The sequence below is a fragment of the Rhineura floridana genome, chromosome 11 (assembly GCF_030035675.1).
Source record: "Rhineura floridana isolate rRhiFlo1 chromosome 11, rRhiFlo1.hap2, whole genome shotgun sequence".
NCBI lineage: Eukaryota > Metazoa > Chordata > Lepidosauria > Squamata > Rhineuridae > Rhineura > Rhineura floridana.
This window is the reverse complement of record NC_084490.1, coordinates 15,862,253-15,883,166: the sequence shown is the minus strand read 5'-3', so window position 1 is coordinate 15,883,166 and position 20,914 is coordinate 15,862,253. Positions and strand designations below refer to the sequence as shown.

Below are 20,914 nucleotides of genomic sequence, written 5' to 3'. Positions count from 1 at the left end.
TGGGGGAACTCAGAGCTGTGCATCTTACCTTGGAGCAGTCCTGCTTCTGGTTTCTTCTTGCCCCGCTCAGTGTCTGCAGCTTGTCGTGCTCTCTCTTCCATCTCTCTCAGTAGCTCAGTAGGGCAGCTGCCTATGGCGGGCTCATCCATTTCCTCCATGCTTTCAGGTTCCTCCTCGTCAGATGAGGAGGAGGACAAGGAAGAGGAGGATGAAGAGCTGCTCTCCGAGTCAGAAGTGCTGTCACTGTCCTCATCAGATTCTTCATAAAGAGAATACTTGGAGGAGCCATCGCTCTCGCCTTCATACGTAGAAAGGATAAGGGGACAGGTAAAGACTATCAACATGGCTGTGGGCATATCACACTTCCGTGAAGAGCTCAGCCAGAGTGCAGAATGTCATCCTGGCCCAATATTTAGCTTCCAAAAGTATATCAGCTTATATATTTAAAAAATTCTAGTCCTCATGGTTGCAAGGATATACTTGAAAGCACATGGTTGATGCTTAGTGCAATTTCAAAAACTGGAGAGAGAGTTGAACAAAATTTCTAGTTCCTTGCCCCTCTCTATAATTAACAAAAGCAAGATTATACAAAACTTCTTGAAAAAATTCAAATGTACAAATAAAAATATGGCTGAATTTGAATGTTTTACACAGGATGCTGGCTTTGGGAAGAAGGGTTTTTAAACAACATAAACACTAAGTATATAAAGCTCAGGCTACAATCACCCAGCAACTCTGCAAAATGCTTAAGTACAGCTGGCTTTACATCTAAGAAGTGTCCTGTGCTCTTCAAGAACAAAAAAAGGGAGATACCACTTGTATGGATAGGGAATGTAAATGCATACTTGAAAAGGTGGGGAGCAACCCTACCCCAATGATGGTAGTGGTATGATTCATACAGAAAAGAGCACACTGATCAAAGAAGATCCTACAACCTTTCATTTCCATGTAAGACAGTAGCCTGTTACTAAAGATTGCATTAATCATGGGAATCCATCAGTTCTGAGTGGCAAATGCCAACTACTGAGCTCCCTACACTCCACTGCCAATTAGGAAATACCTTCAGATTCCTCCACCTTCTTGCCATGTTTCCTGGCACCGTCTTCATCTTCCTCCCTCCGTCGCTCTTCCTCCTCCTCCTGTGAAGACAGCGGTACAAAAGGTTTCTCAGGGATTGAACCTTTTAACCAGCCCATTAACACGGGAAAAGGTTATGTATAGCAAAATCTTATCTTGAATTCCAGAGTGGCTGGAAGGGGGCATGAGCACCAGTCCACAAAGGAATTTAAGCCCTCCAAAATTATTTGGACTACAGGCGCAAACAGCAAAGTAATTTGCCTTCTGAGGCTTCCTTGGCTGCTGAAGGAAAGAAAGGGTGGATGGGGGAGCAGACACAGAAGAAAAGGAAGGGCCAGGAATCCCTAAGAGTCAAGTAGGTTCAACAACAGCAGTAACAGAAGGTGCGAATGAACAAAGAGCAAAAACACACACAAGGCTCTGTGCTTGTTGACAGGCATGGAGGAGAGATGGCCCACTGAGGAACTTAGCAAGGGATGGTCGTTTGAGACAGGTGTAGGGAAGGAGGAGTGCAGCCCTCGTCAGGACTCAGCAAGTCACCTGGCCAGGCACAATGGGGAGGGAAACTCCAGCATCCAGACTATTTCAGTTTTCCACCACAAAGACCCATTCAGCTGCCTTATGCTATTTCCCGAGAGGCTTAAGGGAGAAACTGAATTTTTATCAGGTTAGATGGCTCCAACGCCAGTGGGAACAGCGAAAATGGGACACTTTCTCACCTTCTCAGAAGATGAGTCCTCAGATGCTTCCTCTCCCTCGCTGTCCAGGCAGAAAAGTTTCCGCCGTTTCCCTGGGCCTTTGATCCGCTCATCGTCTCTCTTGGAAGCCTTGTGTATCTCTGAGGAATCTTTATCTGCAAGATGGAATAGGGAAAAACAATAGGATGGAGTCAACTTAAAAAAACCAAAAACACAACCCCTGTCTGATCACAAAAGCTTAAGAACTGCCCATAAACATCCACAGGTGAAGCAACTGACCCTCCTCATCCTCTTCGGCAAGAGTAGAAGGACATGGCTGCTTCACTTCACTGTCCTCTGAGATTTCTGATGGCTCTTTCCTTTTCACCTGCAACAAAAGGTTCCACGGAGTGAGAAGGGCTCAGAGAGCCAAAGTTCAAGGAAGTGCTTAAACCAGAGACTTTGTCTCTTAACAGAGATTATCCCTTTCCCACCTATAGCCCCCTGAACAAAGTAATATGCTGGACCCTTAAGCTATTAGCCCTGATGGCTATGCTCTGATTCCATGGTCAGAGGCAGTGTGCTTAGGAATACCAGCTGCTGGAAACCACAGTAGAGGGTACTCAGGTCCTGCTAGCAGGTTTCCAATAGACACTTGGCTGGCCACTGTGCAAACAGGATGCTAGACTAGATGTGCCGTTGGCCTGACCCAGCAAACTCTCCTTATGTTTTTCATGGTAAGTTGGATTGCTGCCACAGCCAACACAAGAGATATGTGACCCTCACCTTGAAGGATGGGAGTCTGAGAACTCCTCGAAAGCCAGTCCCAAAGCCAAACCCTTCCAGGCCACCGGTACCACCACTCTTGGCCCAGTCAACTAGGGATAGCAGGGCAGGGTCTTTTAATTTCGTTTTATCCTTCTCCTCTTCCTTGGTTGGCTGCTTAACCGTACTCTGGAAAGGCTGCAGATAATGAGACCGGAGTGTCAGTGACAGTGGTGAATGGCCAAGGGAGGGGGTTCAAGGTTTGGGAATGGGAGACAGCACAGCAAAATCTTTCAGAGAAGTATGCTCAGAAGCAGCATAACATGTTGGGAGACGTCTGATAATCATTATTTTAGCAGCGTCTGTCAAATGTGATGAAACAGCACCCTTTCTATCCATGAATGCAGACAAAAACCTTCCTAAATGCAGAGATCTCATTAGGTTGATCTGCTCAGCTTCTATGCTGTGTCACTTCATACCCACTTGCCCAGTTACAACATCCTCACCCAAATTTCTTTACTATTCCACCTGGGTCCTGTCAACACACTTCACACCTGTACTAAGCTTCTACCCTCCTCCCCCCCCATGCCATCTAGCAACACTGCCAACCTGGGGCTGCAGCATCCAGAGGCTTGCAGCAGTCTCAGAGAGAGGAAGCCCACATTTTTGAGAGCTCTGAGCTTTCACTTTATATATTACCAGTAAGGAATGGCACTTAAAAGTCTTTCACATCACTCACTGCAAAGCAGGCCTCATAGGTCATCTAGATTGACTCAATCCTTAACTTCCCATGACCCGTCAACATCCCATCCAAAGGTGGGAATAAAGAGTTAGGAATCTTGTCTCAAATTTACTCAACCCTCCACCCCTCCCAAGATTGGGGATCTTGGCATTTTCACCCCATCCCACCCCTGCCCCCACCAGTCACCTTGGCCTTCTCCTCCTTGCGCTCCCACCACTTGTCAAAGGTGTTGAAAGCCACATTCTCCACCATCTTGCGGTTGAGGTCACGCTGCATGATGCTCTTCATCTCCTGCATAAGTGTTGCAAGGACACTGTCCACTACAGAGGCATGGGGGTCCTTGGGGAGAGGTGGGGGTGGGGCCATTTCCTCCTGGTAACCCCATGGGGCTGCTCGGAAATCAAGTAGACGTTGCGGGGGTGGCAGAGGGGGCTGCTCCGAGGAATGCTGTTGCTGCTGCTGCTGTTCTGAGACCCCCACTGCCGATAGCTGTTGCATGAACAACTGGTCTCTCTGGAAGTGGCGGCTACCCTGGTCCAGTAGATAGCCATGGCCATAGAGGGGCCGGCCACAGAAAGAAGCCGCCTCCCGGTGGTAGGGAAAAGGGTCCTCAAACTGGCCTTTGCTCTGATGCAGCTGCTGCAGGCGGCTCAGCATCTGGGTCTGCATCTGGAAGGACATGGGCATCCCGCCCCATTGGTTGCCCAGCCGGTTCATCAGCTCCATAGAGTTGACAAAGTCATAGATGTGGGGGGCACCTCGGCCTCCGCCTACCACACCCGCCCGTCCTCTGAAGTCCGAGAGGCGGTGAGCATGCCGTGGGCCCACCTGGCCATAGTTGGAGAGCGAATGGGTTTTACTCGCCAGATGTGGGAGGGAGACAGACATGAGAGGCTGTATTGGGTAGGTAGGGGGCAACTCTGGCCGGTGGTGGGGAGTAAAGGAGGACACACCCAATGGCATGTGGCTGAGGGCTGATGGCATCACAGAAAAATGGGGTTCAGACACCCCTGCCACAGGGGTTGGGGGCTCCACCTCTGCTTCATCCTCAGAGATTTCCATATCTTCACCTGAAGACTGCTGAGATGCCTGGTTGGGGAGGGGAAGGAGAGAGAGGTGGCACAGTGAGCCAACTGTCCAGCTTCTGCAGCATGAGTCATCCATTTTCCTGAAAGCAATCTCCACAAACCACATCCAAAAATGCTAACCCCCCCATTTCTGTCCATCAGCCTTCTCACCTGCCTAACCCTAGCATTATAGTTCCATTGTTTGCATTAAATAGTGATAATCTGGAAACAAATTCAAATTTCATTATGCCAGCAAGATCAGACACACAATTCCTAGCTTTCAGTTTCTCTCATTCTCCCAGCTTGTAGACCCCAAGTTTCTATCCCTCATGATTGTGCAGAAAATCTTAAACAGCTGAATGCAGCATCTACCAAGAAGGCTAATATCCCAGAGTTGTCATGATTCCTGCAGCCAGGAAACAGCAATCATCATTTCCCCACAGTCCTTCATCTCAAATCTCCCAAAGCGCTATTAAATGCCCCAAAGAACATGTCTAATTATTCAAACACAAATTTCCAAATCTGTAAATGCAAACATAACCCAAATTTGTGTGACAAGGATACAAATTAATCTTATGTATTTTTTTAACTACTTGCATATGCTCCAATTACAGAATTTTGGATACATACATACGCAATAAAATAGTGCAGCATGGAATACTCCTGGTCCAAGGTTCCAACCATGCCTTCTTCCAGGATACTCCACTGTGCTCTCCCCCATCTCCAAAGACACTAAACATTCTGCAGCCACCGAGCATGCTTTGCTTGGTCTTCATTGGGCTGGTTTGTCCCCCAGTAATTTCCCACTTGAAGTGTTTGGTTTTTTTACTTCTGCAAATCTTAGGGGTCCCCAAAACCTGCTGAGACCTCCCTCTTGTGAGCTGATTATGCTGTTTTCGCTACATAAAGTTCCACACTCTTGAGAATGAGTGAGTTTCCTATTTGTGTGTGCATGTACAAACATATATGCTACCCTGGGCTACTACTGGGAGGAAGGGTGGGATATAAACCTAATAAATAAATGCATTTTATGTATGTGAGAGAGATAGTTATCAATCACATTTCAAACCCTTTGCTCTTACTTTGTCTTGTCCATTGGCTTTGGGAGATTCTGCTCCTGATGCCACGTCCGCTGCTGGCACCACATCTTCAAAGCTGACTGGAAGGGGCGGCGGGGGAGTGCAGGGCCCATGTGGTTCCACTCCCTTGGGCGCCCCCTTCTCCTCCTCTTCCTCTTCGGTGTCTGAATTGAGGAAAGAGAACTTGGACCTCTGCTCCTTCAGCAGCATCTCAATGCGCGAGTCCAAGCTGCTATGCTGAGCAAAGGGGACGCTCTCATTGGTAGTCTCAGGTGCGGGGGAGCCAGATCGGGTTGGCGAGGTCTGCACAGCAGGAGAACGGGACTGTTCCTCCGCCCCTAGTGCTGCTGTCACTGCTGGGCTGATGTTCTCTTTAGTTTCCTGAGCAAGAAATTCGGTGGGAGGCAAGGAATTGGCAGCAAAAGTTTCAGCTGTGGGGAGCAGACGGTAGTCCTGGTCCACGGCGTGAGATTCAGCCGGGAGAGAGAATGGATCCGGAGTGGCTGCATAAGATGGGTAGAGCACACTGGGTGCTGGAAAGTGCTCTGCACTCTGCTGAGCAAAACTGTGACTGTTCTGGAACTGAGCACCATCTGATGCTGTTGCCACAGCCGAAGACAAGGAGGGGGTGGGGGTGGCGGCAGGGGTGGGGGTGGTGGCAGGGGTGGGGGTGGCAGAAGGAGTAGCATCCTCCCGCTGGGAGCGCTCCCTATGCCGGGAATGGAAGCCAGAGTCCTCTCTTTGGTGAGAGCGATGAGAGGAGGAGGAGGAGGAAGACGACCGCCCTTCAGAGGTGGATGAGAGACGCTGGTACCGGCTGCTGCTGGCTATGGCAGCACTACTGCTGCTGCCGCTGCCATCAAACTGTTGACTGTAGGGTGGGTAGTGATGGTCATTGCTGCGGTAGTGAGAGGAGGAGGAAGAGGACGAGGAGGACGAGGACGAGGAGGACGAAGAAGAATAATGCCGGCGGGAGTACGAGTCTGAAAAGCTGTTCTCATGTCGGCGGGATTTGTACAATGTTGACTCTGGCTGGTAGCTAGAGTAGACAGGAGTCCCTTGCCTTGGAGAGGAAGATGAAGAAGCATTACCATGAGTGCCCTGTTTTTAGTCTCTTCCATTTAGCTAGCCCTAAAAGGCCAGCTCAAGGACACAACACCTGTGAAATAGTTTCCCCAGCGCTTAGAGGGGGGGGGGAAACCACCTACCTGCTGGAGTAAGCAGAATCTTGGGAATATGGTGTCCCTCCCCGGGGGGTGTACGGAGTCCCCTGGGAAGACTGTGGCGTGTACTGGCCATACGAAGGTGTGTCCTGCCTGCCACTGGAATAGGGAGTGTCCTGAGAGCAAGGTGTGCCGTTGCCAGGCGTTGAAGGCATTGTGTTACTAGGGTAGGAGGAATCAGTTGAGTGGCGCCTTTGGGACTCTGACTGCAAAAGGAAAGAGTTGAGAGCAGATCAGTTCTTGCATAGTAACTTCTCGCCAGCAGCTGAAATATGAGGGACTGCTGGGTTGCCAAGTCATGTAGCTATTTCCAAGCTGCCTGGGGTGCAGTCACCTCTAAGGGAAAACACCAATTATTTTGCAAAGAAGCATGACTGGGTCATTGTTTTCCTGCCTCTGTTACTCTGGTAAACCAAGTGTATAAATGTCTAACAGGGAACTGAGCTGGCCAGCTTGGGGATTGGCAGCCAGCAGGTGGCAGGAGCCTTCTGGATGGGCAATGACGGCAGAGCAGCAGAGGGAAGGCAAAGCAGTGGTGGTGGTGACGACAGGGGGAAGAGCGCCAAAGGATGGCTATTTTCCAATCAGGAATTAGGATCAACAGGCAAGCCCTAAATAGAAAAAACAATCCATTGGTGAGGCCTCTTGTGGAGAAGTGGCTCTAGATCTGGACATTCAAATGAGAGACTTTAGCAGACTTACCGAGTCTGCTGGGAACTTCTCATTGATTATTTTGCCCCCAGTGGGGACAGTCTGGGGTGTGTAGGAGCCATTCACAATCAGTTCATAATACTTCATTCGCTGCTGACCTGTGGAGAAAAAAGCCATTTATTGGAAGTGGGAACTACTATGAACCGGGGGCAAGAGTGAACTGGGAGTTATGACTGGAGTAGGACAACCACCTTTGATGTCGAGTTGGGCATGAATGATGTTGCCCATGACTGAAGTGTTGTGCAGCTTCTTCACTGTTTCCTTGGCCCCCCTTGTGCTGGTGAAGAGCACCTTGGCCAGGCCCAGGTGCTTGCGGTTTTTGGGATTGTAGAGGATCTCAATCTCCTCAATGTCTCCATATTTTTTGCACATGTCAGCCAGGAAGGGCTCCTTGATGTTGTCATTGAGACGGGCAAAGGTCACCTCTTTCAGAGGGATCTGACCCACATAGAACTCATCCAGCTGCAGCAAAAACAGAAGGTGAGATGGCATGAGGGGTTTAAATCAGCTGCCAAAGACCATACCCCAATAATTAAGAAAAAGCATTCAATGGGCAAAAGCTTTAGAGTGCTGACAAGAGGAGGTTCAGAAATCACACAACTGTTGAGTGGACCTTCCATAAGTGTTGTCCAGATCCCTGACCCTCCTATTCCATGCTTCTCAATCTCCACCCAAGACAGATTACATCAAGTACACCTTGCTTTTCCTATTACCTCCCTAGTAATTTCCAAAAACAAAACCTCCATGTCTGTGTAACTCCAGACAATGAGTTATATTCACTGTACTTTGGATCTTCTTAATTTGCCAAGTTTATTCTGAGGGCAAATTGTGTTTTTTTTCCTTTGAAGAATTTTCTCCTCTTTTTAAAAATAATTTTTACTCAGCTTTTTACTCTGCAGAAAAATGTTTATTATCCATTGACATTTCACAGCAACATATTCAAAGGAACGCAGCAGCATGAAGCAAAATGACAAGAAAGATGCAGTTTTCTTTTCCTTTTCTGCCCTCCCAGAACTCTCTTAACAATTTCTCCTCTTATGATTAGATCCAAGCATTTTCCTCTGTAAGACACGATTGCTACTTTTTAGCCCCAAGGTCAAGGCAGATGAAGACATGTATTTGTACTTCCTACACTCACCAAGTTCCCAGCTCTCCCACCAGCTTAATCCCATAATACTCTCATATTGCGGAAAGATGGCTGGAAATGCGAGCAGGTTTCAGGAGGATTATTTAGGGTAAAATTAATCCAATTTATTTACAGCCTGACATGCAACTACACTCATGTACACTTGACCACTCCTGGGAATTTAGCAGACCTCCAGGAAAGGCTGATGTGGCACTGATGCTGTGCTAAGAACTTGGGAGACTGAAAACATTTAGAGAATTGGAGAAAGATACACAACCAGGTGGGCAATGCTTACCTTAAACTTTGGGACAGGCAGGGAAATGTCTCTGTTTTTAGACCATTTCCTGCGTCTAGGATCCTGCACATCACACACGGGGACATGGCGCGAATCCTTGAGAAGAGCAAATTTCATTAGACAACAATGGCAATTAAAAACAGGAAAACAGAAGTCCTTAGAGTAAAGTACTCCTTGGCTGAAGGCTTCTGAGGTCTCAGGGGAAAGGTGGTAAGACAACTGGAACAGAGTACAGATCACACACTAAGATTTCCTATACCACCGCTTCAACGCAGGAGTATGATAAGCAACTTTCCCCAGGCATTCAAGCAGCAGTTAATTTAAGAGCCCCAGATATGGAAATAAAGATGAAGACTTAAGCTGGAATTTTTATAAAAAGGAAAAACAGAGAAAAAGAGGAAATGTAACACGAAACACTGGAACATTTATGAAATAGGATTTAAGATGTAATAATCTACAACAGAACTTTAAGTATGTATGATACAAGTTATTAGGAACTTCTCCATATTACTAAGGATTGTTTTGTTTTTCATGGTAGTTTGCCATTTGTAACGTAAAGGAAGACAATTGTTATGGTTACTTACTGTTAAGGGTGAACGCTATATGTGAACTTGTGGCTCTGCTGTGAGCAGCCAAGCTTCTTTTTAAATCTCTCCCAGAATATAATAACCGTGTCTATATGGGGCCCAGGTGAGTGAAATACACTATAGCAGCTGCTCTTGAGGAGGACTATAAAAACCTGTGTAGGGCAGATTTTGAGGTTGGTTGTGATGGACTCATTGTACAACTTTTGAGTGAGTCATTCCCTCTTCTTCATCTATATAGTGGGAACAGTGACCTACCCTCACTGTTAGGAGGGTGAAGACAAATACTGTAAAACATTTTGCAAGTTAACAGTACTGGCAGTAGAAACAGAGGCAAGCTCAGGTGTGCTATAGATTTTGGGACTGTGGCCAACATATCCATCTTCACTCCCAAGTTAGCCCATTTCCACTCCAGGCCTAAACGACTTTACTTGGAAATAAGTTCCACCAAGTTAAATCAAACATATTTCTAATGCTGCTGTTGTTATATGCCTTCAAGTTGATTCCGACTTATGGCAACCCTATGAATCCTTTTTTTGGTTGTATTCATAGCGTTTTCATGGTAAGTGGCATTCAAAGAAGGTTTACCATTGCCTCCCTCTGAGGCTAGTCCTCACCAGCTGGCTAGGGCCTGCTCATGTTGCCACAGTTGCACAAGCCAGCCCCTTCCTTGTCCGCAACTGCCAGCTGGGCTCCTTGGGACTATGTAGCTTGCCCACGGCTACACAGGTGGCAGGGCATGTAACCCCTGAGCCACTCACTGCGGGGTGATCTTTAGCTGGCCCTTGACACTCAGGAGACACGAGCGGGGATTTGAACTCACAGACTCTGGACTACCAGCCAGGCTCTCCTCCCCACTGTGCTATACCAGCTGTCATATCCAATGTACACATTGATTATTAGACGTAAGAGGGGAAAATGCTATGGGCAACAATGGGTCTGAGTGCTACAAACTTGCTATTCTTTGTTCTTGAGTGGAATTGTAAGGATGGATCTTACGGTCATCAGTGCCTGTTTGAACAAACATGACCCAAATCATTAACTCATCACAGTTTCAAACCCAGCTTTTCTCTCTCCTTTCCTCCTGTTCTCAGGCTCTTTTTACAGCTTTGGGTCTTTGTCACAGCTGCTTCTGTTGCTTAGGGAAATGTTCAAACAAAGCGGCATCTACAAGGGAAATAGATTCCCAGGCTAGAGAAAGTGAAACTAAGCCTTCAAATGCTGTCAAGTTATGCAGGGACTGTAAACAGAAGATACTGCTTCTCTTTTTGACTGCAGCAATCAGAATATCTCAAGGAGCTAGCTTAAATTTTTGGTATCCCTCTCAGCACTGAGATGTAAAACGTTCTGGATTTTGTGCACATTGCATCTGTGAAACATAACTCCAACACTGTAACTGGCAATAGAAGTCTAAGAAAGATTATAGAAGGGAGGGCATGGATGACTCAAGTGTCTGTGTTTTCACGTTTCTCTCCTACCTTAACAGAAGAATTAGGATAAGTAACAATATTTTATTGGAACTCAAGATGCTTGTAAAGAAAATTGGGACAACACCTACAGCCCAAATGTAAAAGTGAGTTCCACAGGGCTGGATGAGAATCACTAAAAGTGTACGTAGGACTTCAGGCTTAGTATTTTAATAGCAAATGTTTAAAACTAGCAGCCTCGTACCCAGAATCACTTGGGAATTCTAAGAAACCAACAAATCAATGCAGTTTTTAAATCGGTGGTTAACATCAGTGGAGTTTTGAAAGATTCATTCGGCCATCTTGATTCAAAATGGCATCCAATTGTATTCAACAATAGACAAAAACCTACTCCTAGATCTCAGGAACCACCAGGCAAAATTTAGTTATGATTTGTTAAAGAGATATCCAAATGCATAGCAAACAAATTTCCAAAATATATAGCAATTAGCAAAAGGGGCTGGAATGAGATTTTAGTCCTTGTACTCTAAATTCTAAGTACTATTGTGGTTTGGGGGAGAAATTATCTTTTGAGACAGATTATTTCAGGATTCTTCTCAGTCTCGCTTTTCTTTCTGTGACCTGGGCATAAAGTTGTATGGGTTTCAAGCATGGCAGGCAAAACCCAGGAGTCAATCACTACGATCTTCAAACTGTTCCACTGCTACAAGGCCTGTTCTCATTTCTAGGAGGACTCTGAAATGGAACCAACCCGTTAGCGAGTTTAATGGCATCTCCAAAATAAGAACCAATGGTACCTCAAAGACAAATAAAAAACCAAAGCATTTTATTTTTTTAAAAAAAGACATCCAATCAAAGTTAGCCAACAGCCACGGTTTAATTGTATCTTACTAGAACTGGAGCAGGTGTGTGTGGTCTCCACTGAGCCTTACCATTTACTGTAACACACTATAGAATATAGAGAAATAGACCTCGAGACCACCAACAGCCTTGTCTTCTTTACATGATGCCAGCAAAATCTGACAGAGGACCAAACCAAATGTTTTTTCCATGTTCTATTGTTCCTGCTCATTAGCAACCTAATTCATAGGACAGACATAAACCAACCTCAGCCATATTCTTTGGATTGCTATATTACTATATTCATAAACCTAGAAAATCAATAGGTGCAATCGAGGAAAAGTTAAGCCACTTAAATTTCAATGGGTCTCAGTTGCTCAAGTCTCAACTATTCCAGTGGAACTAAAAGAAAAAGCAGTGACTTGATTTAATATGAGATGAAACAGAGTCCAGGGAGTTCATGAACCCAGGTATTTCTGGCCTCCCCAATACCCAAAGCACCCTTGCTCATCCCTATGTCAGGCAGGCTCTTAGACCTTCCAAAAACTCCTCAGCACACGCTCCATGAGTCACAAACCTTCTTCCTTTCTCTGTTCACCTCACACACCTCTTTGTTCTCTCAGTGGCTGTCTGCACACAAAATCCACCTGCCATTTTTCCTGACAGCACTCTGCATGTTCTGTGTTTAAAAAATTTGCCAAAATAAAAATAACATATTTAAAACATCTAAATGCCAGCTTCCATTCTTCAGAAGCTAACATCAAAGTTTAGGCACCAGCCCTACTCAGAGATGTGCAAAGGATTCAGATTGCTACATTCAAGTATCCCAGTATCTAGAGCAGCCTTTCCCAACCAGTGTGCCTCCAGATGTTGTTGGACCACAACTCCCATCAGCCTCAGCCAGCATTGCCAATGGTCAGGAAAGATGGGAGTTGTCCAACAACATCTGGAGGCACACTGGTTGGGAAAGGCTGATCTAGAGCCTCAATGAACAAGGACACAAAAAATGTGGGGCAGGTGGGGATAGGGAACTTATGACAACCAGGAGCAGGAGGTGCACAGAACCAATAGCCCCCACAGGAACTGCATGGCATAAAGCTGACCCATCAAAGATTTTGAGTAACACTGTCTTGGACTTTGCTGTCCACTCAGACCTGGAGAAAACCAAGGAGTTAATGACAGACACACACACCCAAAACACAGTAGACTAACAGAACGGGAGAAGCAACAAGCTGAAAATCAGGAGGACACAAATGAAAAAGGCGGTGCTTAGAAAGACACATGAATATTTACAGCAGGAAAGCCAGAACCATCCTTCCCTCCTTAGTATAAATCAACCAAATCCTCCCATCCAAATAAGAATCCGGTTCTGTCCACTTACATTGGTGCTGAAATGCACTCCATCGTAACGGTAGATCTTGTGAGGTCCCTGTTTGAGTACTGGGTCAATGATGAGCTTGTAGTTTCTCCACTGGAAGTTAGGGGTTTTCTGGAAGTCACCCCCACCTTCCTGATCCATTCTGACTCATTTACCCTAGAGCAGTGGAAAGGGAACCAGAACACTGACTAATTTGATTACATCTGGCAGAAAGACTTTACAGTAACAAGGGACCCTACTAGCCAATTCTGAGAGGGACACCCTCACACCCAGAATAGCCACCAGATGTTTCTGCATATCCCAGAACTAGAAGGGAGGTTAATATTATAACGTCTGAAATGACAAATGGCACAAACATTCACTGTTCTATACCACTTCTCCAGAATCCTTTTAACATCTACAGTACTAGATGTTGGTCTTGTACCGTAATAAACTAATTCAATTCAATTCAACATCTACAGTACTATACTATGTTACACAAGGCTCAGTGGGTTACGCAAAGGTATTTGGATGTCCATCGCAGGACTTACTAAGCTTTTATTAAACTGGCCACTTTGGAAAAGGGATTAATCACATTGAATCTACTCAGAACTACAGGGCTGTGGGCATGCTACAATTCTGCAGCTTCACATAAACAAAAAATGTGGTATTGAGTGCAGAATTCTTTTTTGTTAGCAAGCTTCCAGTTCTTATGATTATAAGGCACCCTTGTTGTGCTGTTTTAGATGGCTGCTAAAACCTTTTTGTGTTTCAGCAAACCTGTTCAGACATATAAATAAGTTACATATAACTGTTTTTAAAGAATTGCTGATTTTCATTTTTATACAGATAATTATACAGATTCTTTGATTATGTGGTTTATAAATTCATCTAAATAAATAAAATAAAATATTGTGAAGAAATGGTTGGAAGCATATGGACAATCTCTGCTGCAATCTTAGAAGTTAGACTGTTGTCAAAATAAGATTTCTAACCACTGGAGTGGAATATCAATGGTCTTGCATCTCCCATGGCTAGAATATTATGAGTATTAGAAGAAACTGTGCAAAATAAGAGAAATTATGCAATTTTTATAGAGATTGCAAGGGCCACCAGCTACAGACAATAACAATCTGGCTGATTATTTATAAAGGGCCCAGAATTTAGCTTTTCTTGGAGCCAATTTTTTTTAAAGCATGGAATACACTTAGCCTTGGTTTAGAGGTGATGATTTTAAAGAGAAAGAAACTAGTATCAAACAACTTTGTTAAAACAGGAGAGGACTTTAGTAATAAAAGAAACTATTGCCCCATACAATTTTCACATAGTTGTCTCTTCCAGTGAAAAACACCCTAAAGCAAAATGCCTCAGAACTAAGAATCACAGAATAGTAGAGTTGGAAGGGGCCTATAAGGCCATCAAGTCCAACCCCCTGCGCAACGCAGGAATCCAAATCAAAGCATTCCCGACAGATGGCTGTCCAGCTGCCTCTTGAATGCCTCCAGTGGCGGAGAGCGCACTACCTCTCTAGGTAATCGATTCCATTGTCGTATGGCTCTAACAGTTAGGAAGTTTTTCCTGATGTCCAGTCAAAATCTGGCTTCCTGCAACATGAGCCCATTATTCCATGTCCTGCACTCTGGGACGACCGAGAAGAGATCCCGGCCCTGCTCTATGTGACAACCTTTCATGTACTTGAAGAGTGCTATCATATCTCCCCTCAGTCTTCTCTTCTTCAGGCTAAACATGCCCAGTTCTTTCAGTCTCTCCTCATAGGGCTTTGTTTCCAGACCCCGATCATCCTTGTTGCCCTCCTCTGAACCTGTTCCAGTTTGTCTGCATTGTTCTTGAAGTGCGGAGACCAGATCTGGACGCAGTATTCAAGATAAGACCTAACCAGTGCTGAATAGAGGGGAACTAATACTTCACGCGATTTGGAAACTATACCTCTGTTAATGCAGCCTAATATAGGCTGCATTATATAAGTAACTCAGGTAGATATCTGACAAATCTCTAAGTAGTAGATCTCAAAAGCTCCTAAGGCAGTGTTTGTCCATGGCTCTACTGTTCTTATGGGCAGGAAGTTTTAAAACCTACTTTACTATAAAATTCAACTCATTCAATCTTGGTCTGACCTCAAAGTTAGTTTTGCCCTTTTAAATATTTTTAAATTGTCAATTTAACACATTTTCCTGCCGCCTATTCATATTCTACTTCCTAATAAATATAAAGAAAATAGTTGCTTGACCCAAATACCCTCTCCAAGTAGCAATGCCAAGTTTGGAAAGCCCAGCAATTGCAATCATTATATATTCATCCCCCTGCAAAGCTGCCTGTTGCATAAGGACAGCATATAGATCTCAAAATAAGTGGAACGCAAAAAGAATGAAAAGAAAGCAAAAGGCAAGAACAAAATTGCACCTGTTGTGGATTATCTTTTCTGTGGTTAAGCTAATGGCAAAATGCAGTGTACAGACACAGCGGTTACTCCTTCCCAACAGAACCTGGTTGGAGGTGGTTCAGTCCATAATGTGAAACAGAACACTTGGGAAACTAGGAATAAAAAACACAACATGTTAAAAAAAAAACACAAGCAATTGATAAGTCCAGATTTGAATAATGAAACATTCTCAGGCAGTAGCATAACCAGAATTCCTTGGAAGATGAAACAGTATGTTAGAACCGGGAATGCTGGGAAGCAGGACTCCCAATTCTACCCCCAGCAACATCTTCTCCTCCTTCTAAAAAAAAAAACTACTAATGTTCACAAATTAAGAAGTAATCAAAATTATGCAATAATTTCTCATCTCAAAACTAAAATGAAAAAGGTGAAGCAATGTGAATTCAGATGGCCCAAGCTATGGTATGGCATATTGTACATTAATTTTCCGAGCGGAGACACAGAAATCCACAATCCATCTCTTCTGCTGGGGTCTATCCTAACAGTTTCCCCAATATTCTTCAGCTTTATAAATCATCTTCCTCCTTGTATCAGCTTTCCTCAACAGAATTCCTGACACAGGCTTGTCCTCTGAAAATTATTTTCCCCAGACTATATTTTTCTTATCCCTCTAGGAGTTCCCTGTGCTCCACAGCCCTCATCCTTAATTTTCTTTGGAGTTAAAATACCCCCACATGTTGTTTCCCTCTTTCAAATATTTGCTCATTTCAACATTCCTAATTTCTGAATTCCTCCTCTATCCTTGGAAGGCCTTACCTCTCAGTTTTACCATTTATCATGGCCTTTTCAACTTCTCTCCAAGCCATCTTTAGTTCCCATGTCTTAACGAGGGATCTCCCTCTCTCACTACAGCCCCTTAATATAGTCCTCTATTGTCCCATTCCCTCTGCTCGTCCTCATCTTTTACTTCTACAGAGACATGCAGATATAGAAAATCTATTCCCCACCGGCACATCTCCCATGTCACCCATTTCTCCTACAGAGCCAATCAGTGGAGATCTCCCTTTCCCTCTCTTCAAACCAACAGGTTATATTCCTCTTTCAATGTCTCGTCCTCAATCTCACCCCCTTTCTGTCATCAGAACCTCCTTCAAAGCAGTCTGAACCATCCCCACAATTCACCCCTCCCTTCCTCCTCAACTGGTCCCCTGTCCCCCCCTTCATAACACCCCCTCAGGATGTTCCCTATAGCAGCCATCCATTCCAAAACATCCCCAGCCCACTCGCCCTATGTCCCCCTCCTCAAACACCCACCGAGCCCTTCTTTTCACCCCACACTTCTCCCACTGTTGTCCCCCTCCTCTAATTCATGCCTCCAGTGGAGGAAGGTGGGGGGCAGGGGACTTCAGCACCACTAACAAGACTCCCCCCCATCCCGACCGCACACAAATATGTATCCTGAAGGTGCGTTTGGGCTGTTTGGCCAGTTGGAGGAGGAGAAGAGGCCTCCTTCCTCGGTCCTCCCCACCCCCAAAAGAGCCTCTTCCTCCCTCCCCCCATAGGCAATGTCCTGGGCCTTCCCCCCGATACCGGTCTCTCTTCTCCCCTCCATCTACACTCCGCAACACCCCCCTTTTTTTAGGGTCCTCCCCACCCATCAGGTGTCCCGGCCCCGCCCACCAGATGCACCCGCTCGGCCTCTCCCTACCCCACCCCCAACACACACCCGTCGCTCGCGCCTTGCTCTCGCGCGCGTTCTCTCTCTCTCTCCCCCTCCCTCCTTGCTGCCCCCCCCCGCCATCCTTACCAGCAAAGGGGTTCTCTCGCGCGCGCTATCCCTCTCTCTCCTCCTCCTCCTCCCACTCGCGCGTCACCTGCCCCTACCCGCTCCTCCCCCTCCTCTTCTTCTCTGGGGGCGCACGCGCGGCGGCGGCCCCCTCCTCCTCCTTCGTCCGGCCGTCTCGCGCCCGCGCCTCCGCTCTCTCTTTCGCAGCGTCGCGTGCTCTGCCGCTCTTCTTGCCTCGCGACCTGTGAGGGGAGGACGAGGGAGGGGGAAAGAAAAGAGGGAAGGGGAAAAGGGTGACAACCCTCTGCCGCTGCCGACAGGGACCAGGGGGCGGGGCCAAAGCACTCAAGCGAGACTCTCGCGTCAGGTCTCGCGAGAGCAGCTTTTTACCACCACCCTCTCTCCTTCCTCCTCACTTCCCCTCCCCCGTCCTCTCTATGGAGACGGTGTTGCCGGCTCTCCTATTTGGTTTTTCTAATCTGTACTTTCGATACCAAGGGGAGTGAAAGAAAACCAGCCGTTCACGTATTCACTATATAGATTGTCAGTCCAGCTCCTCCGTGTGGCTCCAACGTAACTTCGGGCTGTTTTCGCACTCACCCCTTTCTTGCGAACATAGGATCGTGGCGAATCGTTCGATCCGAAACGAGAACTAGACTCTAGATGGGGAGGGAGAAGATCTAGTACGCGATTGTTTCCTCGCACATTCTTTCTTTGCCAGAATGAAAACGAGCCACGCTTATATGGGATGACTAGCGCGGGTTAAGTGATGGAAGAGATACGCCGCAAGCAGAACTTTTCAAGCTGTTCAGATGTAAAAAATGGGGCTTCTTACGAATCTGAGGGAGCGAAATCTAAGCTCGTTGTAACTGAATGGGAAACGTAAAAACAAAAAGTATGCCGCTTTCGCCACCGGAGAGGGGGACCCCTGGCATTTAAATAACCATTTCACAATAGTAGAGAAGGTAATGTGGGTAAGTGTAGAACTTCCGAGTCTGCACCGTCATTCGGAAAAGGCCCGTGTAAATAATTCGATCCGAATCTACCGAATTGAACTCGCGGCTATGTCTGGTGGGGCTGAGCTGGCCGGAGTCGACTGTGGTACTTTCGCCCGCAAGCGAAATTATAAAGTCATTGCCAAAGCATTGCAAGAGAAGCCAGAAGGAGAGATAACTATTCCTAGCAATAATATTTGTCTATTAGTTTATTTTTAAATACTTTTACGGCATAATGTTGAATCTGCCCAGGCAAACTAAAGGCACCGATTTTTTTAAGCAATATTTTCAGTTTAGGTAATTTTGCCCCTTAGCTGAACAAATATTTTTAATATTTTTTAATTTTATTTTTTATTTTCAAATTATACAGAAAAGCAACTATAACATATTACCCCTCCCCACTCCCTGACGACCCTGTTTTGTTTTATGAGAGAGCTATTACAGTGTTTAAGTCAAACATAAGAGTTCATCAAGCCAACCACAGACTGGTAAAGGGTTTGGGTACTTGGCAAAGATTTTCTTCCTTGGTTGTAAATTCAGTAAAGGGCATCCATTGGTCCGTGAAAGTGTCTTTCTTCTTAGTGCCTGCTGTTGTTTCAAGTTTTGTGTCAGTTTCTCCAGCAAAGCAAATTCCCATAATTTTCTATATCATCAGTCCAGTGATAGTCCATCTAGGTTTTTCCAGCACTGAGCAATTGAATGATGGGCAGCTATCAGCATGAATCCTATTAATTTTTTATACTGTAGATCTGAGTTTTGGTTAATAAAAAGATTTAATAAAGCAAATTCTGGTGTGAGTTGTATTGTTTGTCTAGTTATTTTGCTTATTTCCCTTTGTAACCCCCTCCAAAATTTCTAAACATTCTCACATTCTCAGGACATCAGGACATCTTTGCATTTTAGGACCTTTTCTCTCATAGCTGCCCTCCCCACTCCTAGCCGACTTCTGATTTTTTGACTATTGTCTCCATTTGGGTTAATGACTGTGGCCAAGGTATTGATAAACCTTGACAAGTTCAATGTCCTCATTGTCAACTTTAAAGCTACATAAATCTTCTGTTATTACTTTAGTCTTTCTGACATTCAGCTGTAGTCCTATTTTTGTGCTTTCCTCTTTAACTTTCATTAGCATTCAAATAAGTACTGGTTTCTGCCAGTAATATGGTTTCGTCGGCATATCTTATATTATTGATATTTCTCCCTCCAATTTTCACACCTCCTTCATCTTGGTCGAATCCTGCTTTCTGTATGATATGTTCTGCGTATAGATTAAACAAATAGGGTGATAAAATACACCCATCTCACACCCTTTCCGATGGCGAACCAATTGGTTTCTCCATATTCTGTCCTTACAGTAGCCTCTTGTCCAGAATATAGGTTGTGCATCAGGACAATCAGATGTTGTGGCACCCCCATTTCTTTTAAAGCATTCCATAGTTTTCTATGATCTACACCAGCCTTTCCCAACCAGTGTGCCTCCAGATGTTGTTGGACCACAACTCCCATCAGCCTCAGCCAGCATTGCCAATGGCTGAAGCTCATGGGAGTTGTGGTCCAACAAAATCTGAAGGCACACCAGTTGGGAAAGGCTGATCTCCACAGTCAAAGGCTTTGCTGTAATCTATAAAGCACAGGGTGATTTCTTCTTTAATTCCTTTAATTTTATAGACTGTGTTTAGCAGTGAGATTGGCCGATATGAATCTGGAGATGGAGGATTTTTGCCTGGTTTTAATAATAAGACAATATGCGAGGTGTTCCAGGTAGGAGGCAATCAAGCCCCTGTTAGAATACACTTAAATTACAGCAATAAATGGGGTACGAATAGTTCTTTATATACCTTATAAAATTTTCCTGTGAACCCATCTGCTCCTGGAGCTTTGGTTTTATTGATTTAATTGCTTCTAAAATTTCATCAGCCGTGATATAGGTTTCCCATATTTCTTGTTCTACTCTAGATAGCTTGGAGATATTTGAGTTATCCTGATAATTTTGAATGAGTGTGGGGTCATTTTGCTCATGTTTATAATTGTTCATAAAAATTAGCAAGAACCTCCCCTATCTCCAAACTGTCATTTACTAAGGGAGAAGTAACATTTCCCATGTGTAAAGTCCGGATTAAATTCTGCTTTCTCTTTTTTTAAATTTCATTTGCTAATAATTTAGAGCCCTTTCCATCAAATTCATAATATATTTGTTTTGAATATAGCATATTAGCCATGATATAATCTATATCTGCCAAGTTTAATTCTGTTTTTTGTTCCATTTTTCTCCTTATTTTGGCAGATCCTGTTCTTTTATATTCCTGTGTTAGACTTGTCCATTCTTTTTCTATTTCTTCCAAGTGCTTTTTTTTACCTTTTTTTGTGAGACCATTCGCTAATGCATATTCCTCTTACCACTTTTCATTGCCTCCCATCTAATTTCCTCTGATATTTCCTCATTTGCGTTATCAGTAACATAGTAAGACCCTCTCTCATTTTCTCCCTACTATGCTTAGAAGCAATTAAATCTGGATTAAGCCTCCAATTATAACTCCTTTTGGCAGAAATTTGTTGTTTCAATATTAAACTTACAGGAGCATGATTTGTGACTTTTATTTCACCAAAGTGTCCATCTCTAACTTGAGGCCATATAGATTTGGATAAAAATATGGTTTCTAACTGCAAAAATGAACCACATACCCTAGAAAGGAATAAATGACTAAAATACTCTGGATATAATTCTGACCACACCTCTCTCAATCCCCTTTTACTGTATATTG

At 44.8% G+C, this 20,914-nt stretch overlaps 1 protein-coding gene across 2 annotated transcripts in view; it reads right to left on the bottom strand.

The window, feature by feature from the left end:
- The window catches only part of SETD1A (SET domain containing 1A, histone lysine methyltransferase), a 29,355-nt gene extending 11,843 nt beyond the window's left edge, over positions 1-17,512 (bottom strand). The window contains exons 1-14 of one of the 2 annotated variants that reach the window (XM_061588240.1): positions 17,256-17,512; positions 15,392-15,523; positions 12,995-13,147; positions 8,763-8,858; positions 7,533-7,803; positions 7,333-7,439; positions 6,616-6,836; positions 5,411-6,470; positions 3,448-4,350; positions 2,541-2,717; positions 2,055-2,142; positions 1,797-1,930; positions 1,061-1,139; positions 29-298 (exon numbers count right to left, since the gene is read on the bottom strand). In XM_061588240.1, coding sequence (XP_061444224.1) covers positions 29-298; positions 1,061-1,139; positions 1,797-1,930; positions 2,055-2,142; positions 2,541-2,717; positions 3,448-4,350; positions 5,411-6,470; positions 6,616-6,836; positions 7,333-7,439; positions 7,533-7,803; positions 8,763-8,858; positions 12,995-13,132 — 3,544 coding nt within the window. In that variant the 5' untranslated portion in view covers positions 13,133-13,147; positions 15,392-15,523; positions 17,256-17,512. The other variant, XM_061588241.1, reaches the window with a different exon arrangement.
- Between the last annotated feature and the right edge of the window lie 3,402 nt (positions 17,513-20,914).